A 19,224-nucleotide genomic window follows, 5' to 3' on the forward strand; every position below is an offset into this window, starting at 1 on the left:
CGTGTCTCTGTTTGGCTTGTCTGAGGATGGATGTGTTGTCCCAAAACTCACTAAGTTCACTTTCATTTTTACTGCAAGACATCCTCAGGGCTTTTGACTGTTTGCTCTCAGAACCTTTAGCCGTTAGCCATCTGCAGACCTGTCAAAGTGCATGAATCTTCTTTCCCACCTGATATAAACGTGGAGAGTGCAAGATTATTCTTGGTGCAGAGAAGGTTAATAAGGATAATGTTGCAATTAAGAGGAGATAGGGTAAAGGTTTAAACAATGCTGAGGGATTTTAATGCAGCATTCTAATTTTCCTATGGCATCAAAGAAAGGCATAATATCCATAATATTTACTGGCTTTTCCTATTTTCACTGAGGATTCATTTTACGCTTCGGGTTGGACACTGTACCCCAAGGTCAGATGCTGCCAACTGAGCCACGACTGACGTGTCACTGCAGGGTTTCACCCACCCACTGCCACTCAGTATGGCAGTTCATGCCACCTTTTCCGCAGCACGAAGGAATGGGCAATAAATGCTGGCCTAGCCAGTGCCAGGCACATCCTGCTAAACTGTTTGCCCTGATGACGAGGGTGAGGTATCAGAGGGTCGTACAGAGAGTGAGGATGAAAGCAGTTTTGCAAGAGAATTTGAGAACTTTGAATGGAGGAGAAAGTAGTGTTATTGAGGAAGAGCTGGTGTGTGAGGCTAATTGGTTAGGTCCTCCTGAGAGCCAGCAGATGTTCAGTGGATAGCATGACCACTTCCTGTACTAAGTAATTCTATGATGCGGTTCTGGGCCTGCACAACACTGTGTAAAAATGTCTGACTGGTGAGTTTGGGAGACTCAGGAGTTACCTGACAGGAATCCATGCTGGAGGTGAAAGGTGACAGAGGCACCTTTCTGGATTGAGGTCAGAGAATGGTTACAGCACAGCCTGGAGAGAACATACAGCCTGTCACGATATACCCACCCCTTTCCCCCCAGAACCCTGCACGTGTTTCCATTTCAGATTGTGATCACATTCCCTTTTGAAAGCTGGGGTTGAACCTGCCTCCACCACACTCTCAGACAGTACATTCCAGACCCTAACCATCGTGTAATAGAGTCATAAAGATGTACAGCACGGAAACAGACCAACTCATCCATGCCATCTAGATATCCTAACCTAATCTAGTCCCATTTGCCAGCACTTGGCCCATATCCCTCCCTATTCATGTACCCATCTTGATGCCTTTTAAATGTTGTAATTGTCCCAGTCTCCACCATCTCCTCCAGTAGCTCATTCCAAACATGCACCACTCCTTGTGTGAACAAATTGTCCGTTAGGTCCCTTTAAAATTTTTCCCCTCTCACCCTCAACCTATGCCCTCCAGTTCTGGACTCCCCCACCCCAGGGAAAAGACCTTGTCTATTTATCCTATCCATGCCCCTCATGATTTTGTAAACCTCTATAAGGTCACCCCTCAGCCTCCGATGCTCCAGGGAAAACAGCCCCAGCCTGTTCAGCCTCACCCTGTAGCTCAGATCCTCCAACCCTGGCAACATCCTTGTAAATCTTTTCTGAACCTTTCCAAGTTTCACAACATCTTTCCGATAAGAGGGAGACCAGAATTACACGCAATATTCCAACAGTGGCCTACCCAATGTCCTGTACAGCCGTAACATGACCTCACAACTCCTAGGAGAAAATGAGGACTGCAGATGCTGGAGATCGGAGTGGCGCTGGAAAAGCACAGCCGGGCAGGCAGCGTCCGAGGAGCAGGAGAGTTGACATTTCAGGCATCAGCCCTTCATCAGGAATGGGCTTCTGCCTGAAACATCAATTCTCTTGCTCCATTCAAGTGAACCTCCCTCCCCCCACACTCTCAGACAGTACATCCCCGACCCTAACCCCTCGAGTGAACCTCCCTCCCCCCACACTCTCAGACAGTACATCCCCGACCCTAACCCCTCGAGTGAACCTCCCTCCCCCCACACTCTCAGACAGTACATCCCCGACCCTAACCCCTCGAGTGAACCTCCCTCCCCCCACACTCTCAGACAGTACATCCCAGACCCTAACCCCTCCAGTGAACCTCCCTCCCCCACACTCTCAGACAGTACACCCCAGACCCTAACCCCTCGAGTGAACCTCCCTCCCCCCACACTCTCAGACAGTACATCCCAGACCCTAACCCCTCGAGTGAACCTCCCTCCCCCCACACTCTGAGACAGTACATCCCCGACTCTAACCCCACGAGTGAACCTCCCTCCCCCCACACTCTCAGACAGTACATCCCAGACCCTAACCCCTCGAATGAACCTCCCTCCCCCACACTCTCAGACAGTACACCCCAGACCCTAACCCCTCGAGTGAACCTCCCTCCCCCCACACTCTCAGACAGTACATCCCAGACCCTAACCCCTCGAGTGAACCTCCCTCCCCCCACACTCTCAGACAGTACATCCCCGACCCTAACCCCTCGAGTGAACCTCCCTCCCCCCACACTCTCAGACAGTACACCCCAGACCCTAACCTCTCGAGTGAACCTCCCTCCCCCCCACACTCTCAGACAGTACACCCCAGACCCTAACCCCTCGAGTGAACCTCCCTCCCCCCACACTCTCAGACAGGACATCCCCGACCCTAACCCCTCGAGTGAACCTCCCTCCCCCCACACTCTCAGACAGTACATCCCAGACCCTAACCCCTCGAGTGAACCTCCCTCCCCCCACAATCTCAGACAGTACATCCCAGACCCTGACCCCTCGAGTGAACCTCCCTCCCCCCCACACTCTCAGACAGTACATCCCCGACCCTAACCCCTCGAGTGAACCTCCCTCCCCCCACACTCTCAGACAGTACACCCCAGACCCTAACCCCCTCGAGTGAACCTCCCTCTCCACACACTCTCAGACAGTACACCCCAGACCCTAACCCCTCGAGTGAACCTCCCCCCCCCACACTCTCAGACAGTACACCCCAGACCCTAACCCCCTCGAGTGAACCTCCCTCTCCACACACTCTCAGACAGTACACCCCAGACCCTAACCCCTCGAGTGAACCTCCCTCCCCCCACACTCCCAGACAGTACATCCCCGACCCTAACCCCTCGAGTGAACCTCCCTCCCCCCACACTCTCAGACAGTACACCCCAGACCCTAACCCCCTCGAGTGAACCTCCCTCTCCACACACTCTCAGACAGTACACCCCAGACCCGAACCCCTCGAGTGAACCTCCCTCCCCCACACTCCCAGACAGTACATCCTAGACCCAAACCCATCGAGTGACCCTGCCTCCCCCCACACTCTCAGACAGTACATCCCAGACCCTAACCCCTCGAGTGAACCTCCCTCCCCCCACACTCTCAGACAGTACATCCCCGACCCTAACCCCTCGAGTGAACCTCCCTCCCCCACACTCTCAGACAGTACATCCCCGACCCTAACCCCTCGAGTGAACCTCCCTCCCCCCACACTCTCAGACAGTACATCCCAGACCCTAACCCCTCGAGTGTACCTCCCTCCCCCCACACTCTCAGACAGTACACCCCAGACCCTAACCCCTCGAGTGAACCTCCCTCCCCCCACACTCTCAGACAGTACATCCCAGACCCTAACCCCTCGAGTGAACCTCCCTCCCCCCACACTCTCAGACAGTACACCCCAGACCCTAACCCCTCGAGTGAACCTCCCTCCCCCACACTCCCAGACAGTACACTCCAGACCCGAACCCCTCGAGTGAACCTCCCTCCCCCACACTCCCAGACAGTACACTCCAGACCCTAACCCCTCGAGTGAACCTCCCTCCCCCCACACTCTCAGACAGTACATCCCAGACCCTAACCCCTCGAGTGAACCTCCCTCCCCCCACACTCTCAGACAGTACATCCCAGACCCTAACCCCTCGAGATAACCTCCCACCCCACACACTCTCAGGTGTACACCCCAGACCCTAACCCCTCGAGTGAACCTCCCTGCCCCCACACTCTCAGACAGTACATCCCAGACCCTAACCCCTTGAGTGAACCTCCCTCCCCCCACACTCTCAGACAGTACACCCCAGACCCGAACCCCTCGAGTGAACCTCCCTCCCCCCACACTCCCAGACAGTACACCCCAGACCCTAACCCCCTCGAGTGAACCTCCCTCCTCCCACACTCTCAGACAGTACACCCCAGACCCGAACCCCTCGAGTGAACCTCCCTCCCCCACACTCCCAGACAGTACATCCTAGACCCGAACCCCTCGAGTGAACCTTCCTCCCCCACACTCCCAGACAGTACACCCCTGACCCTAACCCCTCGAGTGACCCTGCCTCCCCCCACACTCTCAGACAGTACATCCCAGACCCTAACCCCTCGAGTGAACCTCCCTCCCCCCACACTCTCAGACAGTACATCCCCGACCCTAACCCCTCGAGTGAACCTCCCTCCCCCACACTCTCAGACAGTACATCCCCGACCCTAACCCCTCGAGTGAACCTCCCTCCCCCCACACTCTCAGACAGTACATCCCAGACCCTAACCCCTCGAGTGTACCTCCCTCCCCCCACACTCTCAGACAGTACACCCCAGACCCTAACCCCTCGAGAGAACCTCCCTCCCCCCACACTCTCAGACAGTACATCCCAGACCCTAACCCCTCGAGTGAACCTCCCTCCCCCCACACTCTCAGACAGTACACCCCAGACCCTAACCCCTCGAGTGAACCTCCCTCCCCCCGCCACTCTCAGACAGTACATCCCAGACCCTAACCCCTCGAGTGAAACTCCCTCCCCCCACACTCTCAGACAGTACGTCCCAGACCCTAACCCCTCGAGTGAACCTCCCTCCCCCCACACTCTCAGACAGGACATCCCCGACCCTTACCCCTCGAGTGAACCTCCCTCCCCCCACACTCTCAGACAGTACACCCCAGACCCTAACACCTCGAGTAAACCTCCCTCCCCCCCACACTCTCAGACAGTACACCCCAGACCCTAACCCCTCGAGTGAACCTCCCTCCCCCACACTCCCAGAAAGTACACCCCAGACCCTAACCCCTCGAGTGAACCTCCCTCCCCCACACTCCCAGACAGTACACTCCAGACCCTAACCCCTCGAGTGAACCTTCCTCCCCCACACTCCCAGACAGTACACCCCAGACCCTAACCCCTCGAGTGAACCTCCCTCCCCCACACTCCCAGACAGTACACTCCAGACCCTAACCCCTCGAGTGAACCTCCCTCCCCCACACTCCCAGACAGTACACTCCAGACCCTAACCCCTCGAGTGAACCTTCCTCCCCCCACACTCTCAGACAGTACACCCCAAACCCGAACCCCTCGAGTGAACCTCCCTCCCCCCACACTCTCAGACAGTACATCCCAGACCCTAACCCCTCGAGTGAACCTCCCTCCCCCCACACTCTCAGACAGTACATCCCAGACCCTAACCCCTCGAGTGAACCTCCCACCCCACACACTCTCAGGTGTACACCCCAGACCCTAACCCCTCGAGTGAACCTCCCTGCCCCCACACTCTCAGACAGTACATCCCAGACCCTAACCCCTTGAGTGAACCTCCCTCCCCCCACACTCTCAGACAGTACACCCCAGACCCTAACCCCTCGAGTGAACCTTCCTCCCCCCCACACTCTCAGACAGTACACCCCAGACCCTAACCCCTCGAGTGAACCTCCCTCCCCCCACACTCTCAGACAGTACATCCCAGACCCTAACCCCTTGAGTGAACATCCCTCCCCTCACACTCTCAGACAGTACACCCCAGACCCTAACCCCTCGAGTCAACCTGCCTCCCCCCCACTCTCTCAGACAGTACACCCCAGACCCTAACCCCTCGAGTCAACCTGCCTCCCCCCCACTCTCTCAGACAGTACATCCCAGACCCTAGCCCCTCGAGTGAACCTGCCTCCCCACACACTCTCAGACAGTACACCCCAGACCCTAACCCCTCGAGTGAACCTGCCTCCCCCACACTCTCAGGCAGTACACCCCAGACCCTAACCCCTTGAGTGAACCTGCCTCCCCCCCACTCTCTCAGACAGTACACCCCAGACCCTAACCCCTCGAGTCAACCTGCCTCCCCCCCACTCTCTCAGACAGTACATCCCAGACCCTAGCCCCTCGAGTGAACCTGCCTCCCCCCACACTCTCAGACAGTACACCCCAGACCCTAACCCCTCGAATGAACCTCCCTCCCCCCACACTCTCAGACAGTACACCCCAGACCCTAACCCCTCGAATGAACCTCCCTCCCCCCACACTCTCAGACAGTACACCCCAAACCCGAACCCCTCGAGTGAACCTCCCTCCCCCCACACTCTCAGACAGTACATCCCAGACCCTAACCCCTCGAGTGAACCTCCCTCCCCCCACACTCTCAGACAGTACATCCCAGACCCTAACCCCTCGAGTGAACCTCCCACCCCCCACACTCTCAGGCAGTACACCCCAGACCCTAACCCCTCGAGTGAACCTCCCTGCCCCCACACTCTCAGACAGTACATCCCAGACCCTAACCCCTCGAGTGAACCTCCCTCCCCCTCACACTCTCAGACAGTACATCCCAGACCCTAACCCCTCGAGTGAACCTGCCTCCCCCCCACTCTGACAGTCAGTACACCCCAGACCCTAACCCCTCGAGTGAACCTTCCTCCCCCCCACACTCTCAGACAGTACACCCCAGACCCTAACCCCTCGAGTGAACCTCCCTCCCCCCACACTCTCAGACAGTACATCCCAGACCCTAACCCCTTGAGTGAACATCCCTCCCCCCACTCTCTCAGACAGTACACCCCAGACCCTAACCCCTCGAGTCAACCTGCCTCCCCCCCACTCTCTCAGACAGTACATCCCAGACCCTAGCCCCTCGAGTGAACCTGCCTCCCCACACACTCTCAGACAGTACACCCCAGACCCTAACCCCTCGAGTGAACCTGCCTCCCCCACACTCTCAGGCAGTACACCCCAGACCCTAACCCCTCGAGTCAACCTGCCTCCCCCCCACTCTCTCAGACAGTACATCCCAGACCCTAACCCCTCGAGTGAACCTGCCTCCCCCCACACTCTCAGACAGTACACCCCAGACCCTAACCCCTCGAATGAACCTCCCTCCCCCCACACTCTCAGACAGTACACCCCAGACCCTAACCCCTTGAGTGAACCTCCCTCCCCCACACTCTCAGACAGTACATCCCAGACCCTAACCCCTCGAGTGAACCTCCCTCCCCCACACTCTCAGACAGTACATTCCAGACCCTAACCCCTCGAGTGAACCTCCCTCCCCCACACTCTCAGACAGTACATCCCAGACCCTAACCCCTCGAGTGAACCTCCCTCCCCCCACACTCTCAGACAGTACACCCCTGACCCTAACCCCTCGAGTGAACCTGCCTCCTCCCACACTCTCAGACAGTACATCCCAGACCCTAACCCCTCGAGTAAACCTGCCTCCCCCACACTCTCAGGCAGTACACCCCAGACCCTAACCCCTCGAGTGAAGCTCCCTCCGCCACACTCTCAGACAGTACACCCCAGACCCTAACCCCTCGAGTGAACCTCCCTCCCCCCACACTCTCAGACAGTACACCCCAGACCCTTACCCCTCGAGTGAACCTCCCTCCCCCCACACTCTCAGACAGTACACCCCAGACCCTAACCCCTCGAGTGAACCTTCCTCCCCCCACACTCTCAGACAGTACACCCCAGACCCTAACCCCTCGAGTGAACCTCCCTCCCCCCCACACTCTCAGACAGTACACCCCAGACCCTAACCCCTCGAGTGAACCTCTCTCCCCCCACACTCTCAGACAGTACACCCCAGACCCTAACCCCTCGAGTGAACCTCCCTCCCCCACACTCTCAGACAGTACACCCCAGACCCTAACCCCTCGAGTGAACCTCCCTCCCCCCACACTCTCAGACAGTACACCCCAGACCCTAACGCCTCGAGTGAACCTGCCTCCCCCCACACTCTCAGACAGTACATTCCAGACCCTAACCCCTCGAGTGAACCTCCCTCCCCCCCACACTCTCAGACAGTACACCCCAGACTCTAACCCCTCGAGTGAACCTCTCTCCCCCCACACTCTCAGACAGTACACCCCAGACCCTAACCCCTCGAGTGAACCTCCCTCCCCCACACTCTCAGACAGTACACCCCAGACCCTAACCCCTCGAGTGAACCTCCCTCCCCCCACACTCTCAGACAGTACACCCCAGACCCTAACCCCTCGAGTGAACCTCCCTCCCCCACACTCTCAGACAGTACACCCCAGACCCTAACCCCTTGAGTGAACCTCCCTCCCCCCACACTCTCAGACAGTACACCCCAGACCCGAACCCCTCGAGTGAACCTCCCTCCCCCCACACTCTCAGACAGTACACCCCAGACCCTAACCCCTCGAGTGAACCTCCCTCCCCCCACACTCTCAGACAGTACACCCCAGACCCTAACCCCTCGAGTGAACCTCCCTCCCCCCACACTCTCAGACAGTACACCCCAGACCCTAACCCCACGAGTGAACCTCCCTCCCCCCACACTCTCAGACAGTACACCCCAGACCCTAACCCCTCGAGTGAACCTCCCTCCCCCCACACTCTCAGACAGTACACCCCAGACCCTAACCCCTCGAGTGAACCTCCCTCCCCCCACACTCTCAGACAGTACACCCCAGACCCTAACCCCTCGAGTGAACCTCCCTCCCCCCACACTCTTAGACAGTACACCCCAGACCCTAACCCCTCGAGTGAACCTCCCTCCCCCCACACTCTCAGACAGTACACCCCAGACCCTAACCCCTCGAGTGAACCTCCCTCCCCCCACACTCTCAGACAGTACACCCCAGACCCTAACCCCTCGAGTGAACCTCCCTCCCCCCACACTCTCAGACAGTACACCCCCGACCCTAACCCCTTGCTGTACGAATAGCTTTCTCCTCATGTTGCTGTTGCTTCTTTCGTCAACGACCTTAAACCCATGTCATCTGATTCACCATCCCTTCACTGGTGCATGTGGTTTCTCCCTCTCTGATCTGTACAGACCGATCCGGATTTTGAAATCCGACCACCTCTTATCCTTCTCCAAGGAGAGTAGTCCCAGTCGTGCCGGTTCATCCAATAACCAATAACCATAATTCCTCCTGCCTAGAATCATTGTTGGGACTCCTTTCTGTGAGACAGAAAAATCCAGTGCCAATGTTGGATTGGCACAGTAGCTCAGTGGTCAGCACTGCTGCCTCACAGCGCCAGGGACCACGGTTCAGTTCCAGCCTCGGGTGACTGTCTGGGTGGAGTTTGCACTTTCTCCCCGTGTCTGCGTGGGTTTCCTCCCACAGTCCAACGATGTGCAGGTTAGGTAAGTTGGCCATGCTAAATTGCCCAAAGCTTTTGGGAGGAATGCAGAGTGTTAGGGGGATGGGTCTGGGTGGGATATTCTTTGGAGGGGCAGTGTGGACTTGCTGGGCTGTAGGGCCTGTTCCCACACTGTAGGGAGTCTAATTCTAATTCACACCCTTCCAAAGATATAGGGCCGAGAATTGGACACACTACCCTCGCTGAGGTCTAATCAGTTTTTGTTTCAGTTTAAGTACAACATAACACCTCATACTTGGACTCTCTGCCACAACAACATGATGTTTGCTTGATTAACCAAGCTTTGAACCTGTCCTTGCCACCTTCAACAATTTGTTCACGGATACCCCCAGGCTCCCCTACTGCTACGCTGTTTCCCACCCATCCCTTCCTATTGTTTACACTTGATCGTTAAAAGCAAAGATAGACCTTTGACGAGCTGTTTGAGATATTTGTCTGCGCAATGATACCACGTTCTGAGAAATATGGGGTCCGGAAGGAAGAATGGGATTGTAGCGGATCTATAACAGGCTAAAATATGACACCACCCATCAGGGAACAGCATCTGGAGCTCTTTCCCTGTGGGCTGGTGAAACGCGACATTACACAGATGGTTCGGTGTTGACAACCGTAACCATTCATATCGACTTATAAAAGGAAACTGCAGCGCGCAGCCCTGTGGGATTGCCGGCTCTCTTGTAGCTTTTGGAATTTTGTATAATCTCAGTGATAATTGGGTTCCCCTGCAGCCAGGGGGAAGCTGTACTTTGTTAGCACATGGACTTCAGCGCTCGCTCAGCTCTGTTCCATTCCACATTGACCTGCAATTTTTTGATGGGGGTCTCAGTCAGAAGCCCTCGGGAGTTTAAAGAGAAAATGATGTTTTTGAGGCAGGTGCTGTCCCCAGTGTACGAAGGTACATTGAGCTGGGGAAGGAGCAGCAGTAATGGAGCCACTGGCAGCCAGGCTTTTCCTACCTTCACTGAGGACTCATTTCACTCCCCAGGCTGTGTGTTGTACCCAGTCTGACCTGTTGCTGCAGGGTCTCACCCACCCCACCGAGGACTGCAGCCATTCAATATGGCAGCTGACGTCACCTCTTCCACAGCATTAAGGAATGGGTAATAAATGTTGTCCCAGGCATATCCTGCGAATGAATGTTGTAAAAATGTTAATGCACGGAAAGTATTGTTTTAAATATGCCTTTCTTTGATGCCAGAGGAAATACTTAGACCTGGAGTACATTCCAATCTTAGCCTGACCATTAGAGTAACTTTTTAGGAAATGGCAAGTTCCCAAGACTGCTGTCACGTTTATCTCATCATTTAGCAAAAATGTTCTTCTAGTTTCAATTAAATCGTGATTTTAGGTTAACAAGTACATTTTTGCACTTCTGTCCCGTTTTATAAGATGGTCAGGTGATTGGTTGAAACAGAAAGAAATAACATTAGCCTAATTCTGGAAAGGGAGTTGGAGGCCTTTCTGGGTGATTGCAGGCCTGTTCGTAGGAATGCAGGCCTATTCGGAGGAGTGCAGGCCTGTTCTGAGGAGTGCAGGCCTGTTCAGAGGAGTGCAGGCCTGTTCAGAGGAGTGCAGGCCTGTTCGCAGGAGGGCAGGCCTGTTCGGAGGAGGGCAGGCCTGTTCGCAGGAGGGCAGGCCTGTTCGCAGGAGGGCAGGCCTGTTCGGAGGAGGGCAGGCCTGTTCGCAGGAGGGCAGGCCTGTTCGCAGGAGGGCAGGCCTGGCAATTATCTTTTCCTCTACAAAGTATACTGCTGTTTGGCACCATCATGTTTCTGAGCTCACTAGTGGCTGCTCAGTTTGGAGCTGATTCCCCAATTCATGCATTTGCTCAACCTTAAAATTCGATGTTTGTCTTTCAGGAAGAGAAGGAATTGGCTGAGAGGAACGTGAAAGAGAGAATTATCCAAATAGAGGAAGACTGTGTGTGCATCCTCAACAACGTGGAAGAAATTAACAGGAAGATCAAAGAACTGGACAATCAAATGGAGGAGTCCTCACAAGAGGTATTGAATATAATGAAGGCTGTTTTCCAAGTTCACAATTCCACAAACCGGGACCTTATGTCTTTCAATTACATGGAATGTCTGAGACATATCTCCCATGGAATTGCTGATGGTATTATTCCACTGCCAAATAGATGAGGGGTTGTGACTGTAAAGGAGGACACATAAGAGGCAGTTGGACTGTTATCTGTAAAGAAAGAACGTGCAGAATCACAGCAAGAAGGTGGGTGAGTGTTTCGAGGTAAATTGATGCTTTGTAGAAGGATTGTTCAGGAGCACAATGGTTGTTGGGAGCAGTATAGTAGCCATGTAGGTGGAAACATACAATTACAATGAGATATGTCAAGGCTACGGGACTGGCAAGTGGACTTCAAGGTAGGCAAAAAAGGGAGTTTTTTGGGTCTTGAGAGGATGTTCTGACTTTTGACAGCTACCTGTACTAGGGGCCCCCAGCTTCTCTGAATAGCTGGCCTTGATGTTGGCTTTGTTAGCTGCAAGATAGTACCACTCACATCTGGAGCTGCTGTGTCAAGGCTGACTTTTCAGCTTTTGCACCGTTCCCTTCAGAGGCTCTCTGCTTCTTGCCAGCTCTCTCAGGAGGTTATGACTCTATGACTCTTTGTGAGATGTTGGAAGATTAACTGGAAAGTCCCTTTCTCAATGCTGCTCTCTACCACTAAACCCCAACCCCTCGCAGTTTTGCCATACCCAACTATACTCATTAGGACTTTATTCATTCATGGGGTGTGGCCTTTGCTTATTGCACTGAAGAAGGTGGTGTTGAGCTGCCTTCATGAATGTCTGCAAATCTTGAGGTGTATGTTGGTCAGACCACCCTTTACTCTTCCAAATTCCAGGGAAAATAGCCCTGGTCTGTGTAAACTCTTCTCGTAACTGAATGTTGGCGTCCAGATTCTGGCGAATCCACCCTGCATGGGCCCGGAGACCAGTGGGTCCTTCTTAAAGTGGAGAGCCCAGAACAGATACCAGCTTCTGCAGTGCATCTAACCTGGGCCTCTGGATTATTAGCCCAGTGACATCCCCACTACACCACTACCTCCTATAAAGAATAACATTTTTTTTTAGATTACTTACAGTGTGGAAGCAGACACTTCGACCCAACAAGTCCACACCGACCCTCCAAAGAGCAACCCACCCAGACCCATTCCCCTACATTTACCTAACACGACGGGCAATTTAGCATGGCCAATTCACCTGACCTGCACATCTTTGGACTGTGGGAGGAAACCGGAGCACCCGGAGGAAACCCACGCAGACACGGGGAGAACGTGCAAACTCCACACAGACAGTTGCCTGAGGCGGGAATTGAACCCAGGTCTCTAGCGGTGTGAGGCAGCAGTGCTAACCACTGTGATTTCTTAGGGATTTTTTTTCCTTCTCTGTATGCAGATTACTTTCTAATGACAGGGTGCAATGGAAGATGCAAACAGAATTTCTTTTCACCCAATGATACGGCCTTCTGTTGAATAAAAGGAAAATGGACATTGTTTTTTGTTATGTTTACAGGTGGAGATGGAGCGTGCCTTGTTAGAAGGGGAGAGGAACTCTGAGATTTCACATGTCCAGTATGAGAAAGATGTTTTGGAGCAGTTACAGAAGAAGATAACTGACCTGGAGACCAGTGTCACATCTGAAAAGGTGAAGGTATGAACCATTGGAGAGTGTTAAACTGATTGTTGTGCACTTCCTGCTGTAAGTGAGCAGCTTTAGATCTGGAGATGATTTGCTGTTCTTAAACCCAGTTAACTCTTAGCAAGGGGTCCTGCAGAGGAAGGATATTTTGTTGCTTGACCTGTATTTTGGGTCAGCCAGCTCATAGTGCTCTGCAATTTACAGTCGATTATCCAAAAAATACAGCTGTAGCCAGGGAAGGAATAAATGGAAGAATGAATATCCTTAGAGGTTCACATCAGGAAATTAGAGATGGTAACCATGCTAATTCTTATAAAATCAAAACAGTTAACAGTGGAAACATGTCACCCATTGAGAGAGGAACAGAGTTGTGTGTTTCAAGTCTGTGACCTTTCCTCAGATAGATGTTTCCGCCGGTGGGGAGTGGGTTCTAGGACCAAGGGATACTGTCTGAGAATAAGTGACTTGAGATGAAGAAATTTTTCTCTTGAGTCTTTGAAATTCTCTACTCCAGAGGACTGTGGAGGCTCAATTATTGAGTGTGTTCACGTTAGAGAGCAAAAGATTGAATAATATCAAGTGATACGGCATTGAGTAGATGATCAGCCATGATCTAGAAGACAGATTTGAGGGGATGAATGGCCTATTCCTAATGTTCCTGTGTCAGAGGTGAATGGTCTTAACGTATTGCAGTCATGTATAAAGGGTTGCTAGGAAGGGTGTGCCTGGAAAAGCGCACATGGTAAATGTCTGTGATGGGGTAAAAGGTAGGCGAGATTTTAATTCCTGACAGGGATGATGGCAGAATTGAAAATGAGACAGTATTGGGACAAATAAAACTCAAGAATTGGATCCAGAAGAGACACAAGCCATTACAAGTAGTCTCAGAGAAACTGGGAGCTCCATCTTATTCCCACCCTGACTGTCTGGCTGCTTTCTTTCACCTTTTGCCGTGACGGTTGATGAGAGCTTCAGCACGATCAATCCAATCAGGAATCCTGTGGTTTGCAGCTTTTGAACCTGAATTTAATTACCTTAGATCACGGTCACTACCCGATTCTCTGTCGGGAATTCCATAGCCATTCATCAGGGCCGATCACAGACTTCTTAATTCCATCTGCTAACGCAATGAAAGCTTTCTGTTCACAACCACTGCGGTTAAGTTCCACGTGATAGTGGTGTCTTTGAGAATCTGGCCATGAAACTGCGCAACGATGGATGACAGCTGCTTAGAGGTTAATCCACGAAGGATGTTTTCTGAGGACAGATTTTTACAGGGCACAGACATTGGCGGGCTCAAATCCCACTCCAGAGCAAGAAACACAGTATCGAGGCTGACCCGTCTGCGAATTACTAGGAGAGTGCTACACAGTCAGAAGTTATGAGATGTGACGCAGAGGTGAGGGATCCCTCTGGTGCTGTTTAAGGATGAGCCAGGCAGTTGGGCCCTAATGTCTTGGCCATTATTTGTTCTTCCATCATCATCACAAAAAGATTAACTTGTGGTTGTCTGGTTGCTGCCTGTGGGAGTTTCCAGTACACAAATAAGCTCCCATGGCTCTGACATTGTGACATTTTGAAAGTGCGTGATTGGCTATGGAGTGTCTTAGACCACCCGAAGACTGTGGAAAGGGCTGTACAGATGCAAATTCTTTGCGTAAGTAACTCCTTGTTTCTGTGTATTCTCATATTACTCCGTGAAGGATCGGCGACAGGAGTAAAATGGCACAGGGCATCCTAAAGTATAGGTTTGGAACCCAGTCGTTGAAACAGTGTGCAATTTTAGTGTGCAGTTGTGTGTTTGTATGTTTCTTGAAAGTCATCTTTGACAAAAGCCTTAACCTTGCCCCTCCGTTCCCGACCACAACACTACTTGTGAATGCATCCAAAGAGTGCTCAGTTTTAACCACTGTGCTTGATGTGTGAAGGTCTGTTTGTCTGCATTGCCCAGTACTTGAGAGGCTTGAATGACAGTGAAGAGATTGTGTTGTACTCATGTTGGTGGACTGTACTCAGTGCTGGGACTGAACAGTAAGTACCCACAGAGAGAGTGTTGGGCTTCTTTGGCAAGTGGCTGCGTCAGTGCTACTGTGGACACCTGCCTATTGTAAGGGATTAGGCTGGCAACTTCGACACACCCCACAGTCCCCACCACAGTAATCTACACCCACCCCACAGTCCCCATCACAGTAATCTACACCCACCCCACAGTCCCCACCACAGTACTCTACACCCACCCCACAGTCCCCACCACAGTAATCTACACCCACCCCACAGTCCCCATCACAGTAATCTGCACCCACCCCACAGTCCCCATCACAGTAATCTGCACCCACCCCACAGACCCCATCACAGTAATCTGCACCCACCCCACAGTCCCCATCACAGTAATCTACACCCACTCCACAGACCCCATCACAGTAATCTACACTCACCCCACAGTCCCCATCACAGTAATCTGCTCCCACCCCACAGTCCCCATCACAGTAATCTACACCCACCTCACAGTCCCCATCACAGTAATCTACACCCACCCCACAGTCCCCATCACAGTAATCTACACCCACTCCACAGACCCCATCACAGTAATCTGCACCTACCCCACAGTCCCCATCACAGTAATCTACACCCACTCCACAGTCCCCATCACAGTAATCTACACCCACCCCACAGTCCCCACCACAGTAATCTACACCCACCCCACAGTCCCCATCACAGTACTCTACACCCACCCCACAGTCCCCACCACAGTAATCTACACCCACCCCACAGTCCCCATCACAGTACTCTACACCCACCCCACAGTCCCCATCACAGTACTCTACACCCACCCCACAGTCCCCACCACAGTAATCTACACCCACCCCACAGTCCCCATCACAGTAATCTACACTCACCCCACAGTCCCCATCACAGTAATCTGCTCCCACCCCACAGTCCCCACCACAGTAATCGACACCCACCCCACAGTCCCCACCACAGTAATCTACACCCACTCCACAGACCCCATCACAGTAATCTGCACCCACCCCACAGACCCCATCACAGTAATCTACACCTACCCCACAGTCCCCATCACAGTAATCTGCACCCACCCCACAGTCCCCAACACAGTAATCTGCACCCACCCCACAGACCCCATCACAGTAATCTGCACCCAACCCACAGTCCCCACCACAGTAATCTGCACCCACCCCAAAGTCCCCACCACAGTAATCTGCTCCCACCCCACAGTCCCCATCCCCAAAGTCCCCACCAGAGTAATCTGCACTCACCCCACAGTCCCCACCACAGTAATCTGCACCCACCCCACAGTCCCCACCACAGTAATCTATACCCACCCCACAGTCCCCATCACAGTAATCTGCTCCCACCCCACAGTCCCCATCACAGTAATCTGCTCCCACCCCACAGTCCCCATCACAGTAATCTGCTCCCACCCCACAGTCCACACCACAGTAATCTACACCCACCCCACAGTCCCCACTACAGTAATCTGCACCCACCCCACAGTCCCCACCACAGTAATCGACACCCACCCCACAGTCCCCACCACAGTAATCTGCTCCCACCCCACAGTCCCATCACAGTAATCTACACCCACCCCACAGTCCCCATCACAGTAATCTACACCCACCCCACAGTCCCCACCACAGTAATCTGCTCCCACCCCACAGTCCCCATCACAGTAATCTATACCCATCCCACAGACCCCACCACAGTAATCTACACCCACCCCACAGACCCCACCACAGTAATCTACACCCACCCTACAGTCCCCTCCACAGTAGTCTACACCTACCCCTCAGTCCCCACCACAGTAATCTGCTCCCACCCCACAGTCCCCATCACAGTAATCTACACCCACCCCACACTCCCCATCACAGTAATCTACACCCACCCCACAGTCCCCTCCACAGAGGTCTACACCTACCCCTCAGTCCCCACCACAGTAATCTGCTCCCACCCCACAGTCCCCATCACAGTAATCTGCTCCCACCCCACAGTCCCCATCACAGTAATCTACACCCACCCCACAGACCCCACCACAGTAATCTACACCCACCCCACAGTCCCCATCACAGTAATCTACACCCACCCCACAGACCCCACCACAGTAATCTACACCCACCCCACAGACCCCATCACAGTAATCTACACCCACCCCACAGTCCCCACCACAGTAATCTACACCCACCCCACAGTCCCCACCACAGTAATCGACACGCACCCCACAGTCCCCATCACAGTAATCTGCACCCACCCCACAGTCCCCATCACAGTAATCTACACCCACCCCACAAACCCCATCACAGTAATCTACACCCACCCCACAGTCCCTATCACAGTAATCTGCACCCACCCCACAGTCCCCATCACAGTAATCGACACCCAGCCCACATTCCCCACCACAGTAATCTACACCCACTCCACAGACCCCATCACAGTAATCTGAACCCACCCCACAGACCCCATCACAGTAATTTACACCTACCCCACAGTCCCCATCACAGAAATCTGCACCCACCCCACAGACCCCATCACGGTAATCTGCACCCAACCCACAGTCCCCATCACAGTAATCTGCACCCAACCCACAGTCCCCACCACAGTAATCTGCACCCACCCCACAGTCCCCACCACAGTAATCTACTCCCACCCCACAGTCCCCACCACAGTAATCTATACCCACCCCACAGACCCCACCACAGTAATCTACACCCACCCCACAGTCCCCAGCACAGTAATCTGCACCCAACCCACAGTCCCCACCACAGTAATCTGCACCCAACCCACAGTCCCCATCACAGTAATCTGCACCCAACCGACAGTCCTCATCACAGTAATCTGCACCCACCCCACAGTCCCCACCACAGTAATCTACACTCACCCCACAGTCCCCACCACAGTAATCTACACCCACCCCACAGTCCCCATCACAGTAATCTACACCCACCCCACAGTCCCCATCACAGTAATCTACACCCACCCCACAGTCCACACCACAGTAATCTACTCCCACCCCACAGTCCCCACCACAGTAATCTGCACCCACCCCACAGTCCCCATCACAGTAATCTACACCCACCCCACAGACCCCACCACAGTAATCTGCTCCCACCCCACAGTCCCCATCACAGTAATCTACACCCACCCCACAGACCCCACCACAGTAATCTGCTCCCACCCCACAGTCCTCATTACAGTAATCTACACCCACCCCACAGACCCCATCACAGTAATCTACACTCACCCCTCAGTCCCCATCACAGTAATCTACACCCACCCCACAGTCCCCATCACAGTAATCTACACCCACCCCACAGTCCCCACCACAGTAATCTGCTCCCACCCCACAGTCCCGATCACAGTAATCTACACCCACCCCACAGTCCCCATCACAGTAATCTACACCCACCCCACAGTCCCCATCACAGTAATCTGCTCCCACCCCACAGTCCACAGCACAGTAATCTACACTCACCCCACAGTCCACACCACAGTAATCTACACCCACCCCACAGTCCCCATCACAGTAATCTGCACCCACCCCACAGTCCCCATCACAGTAATCTACACCCACCCCACAGACCCCACCACAGTAATCTACACCCACCCCACAGTCCCCATCACAGTAATCTACACCCACCCCACAGTCCCCTCCACAGTAATCTACACCCACCCCACAGTCCCCACCACAGTAATCTGCTCCCACCCCACAGTCCCCATCACAGTAATCTACACCCACCCCGCAGTCCCCATCACAGTAATCTACACCCACCCCACAGTCCCCATCACAGTAATCTGCTCCCACCCCACAGTCCCCAGCACAGTAATCTACACTCACCCCACAGTCCCCACCACAGTAATCTACACCCACCCCACAGTCCCCATCACAGTAATCTACACCCACCCCACAGTCCCCATCACAGTAATCTACACCCACCCCACAGTCCCCACCACAGTAATCGACACCCAGCCCACAGTCCCCACCACAGTAATCTACACCCACCCCACAGTCCCCACCACAGTAATCGACACCCAGCCCACAGTCCCCACCACAGTAATCTGCACCCACCCCACCGTCCCCATCACAGTAATCTACACCCACCCCACAGTCCCCATCACAGTAATCTACACCCACCACACAGTCCCCACCACAGTAATCTACACCCAGCCCACAGTCCCCACCACAGTAATCTACACCCACCCCACAGTCC

General features: G+C 53.8%; 1 protein-coding gene across 12 annotated transcripts in view; it reads left to right on the plus strand.

Moving 5' to 3' along the window:
- Window positions 1–19,224, plus strand: part of phldb2b (pleckstrin homology-like domain, family B, member 2b) — a 265,080-nt gene that overhangs the window by 98,772 nt on the left and 147,084 nt on the right. For 11 of the 12 annotated variants that reach the window (XM_072584659.1, XM_072584660.1, XM_072584664.1 and 8 more), the window contains 2 exons: window positions 11,207–11,350; window positions 12,878–13,015. In XM_072584659.1, coding sequence (XP_072440760.1) covers window positions 11,207–11,350; window positions 12,878–13,015 — 282 coding nt within the window. The remainder of the gene's footprint in view (window positions 1–11,206; window positions 11,351–12,877; window positions 13,016–19,224) is intronic. The other variant, XM_072584662.1, reaches the window with a different exon arrangement.

The sequence above is a fragment of the Chiloscyllium punctatum genome, chromosome 15, assembly GCF_047496795.1.
Source record: "Chiloscyllium punctatum isolate Juve2018m chromosome 15, sChiPun1.3, whole genome shotgun sequence".
Taxonomy (NCBI): Eukaryota; Metazoa; Chordata; class Chondrichthyes; order Orectolobiformes; family Hemiscylliidae; genus Chiloscyllium; species Chiloscyllium punctatum.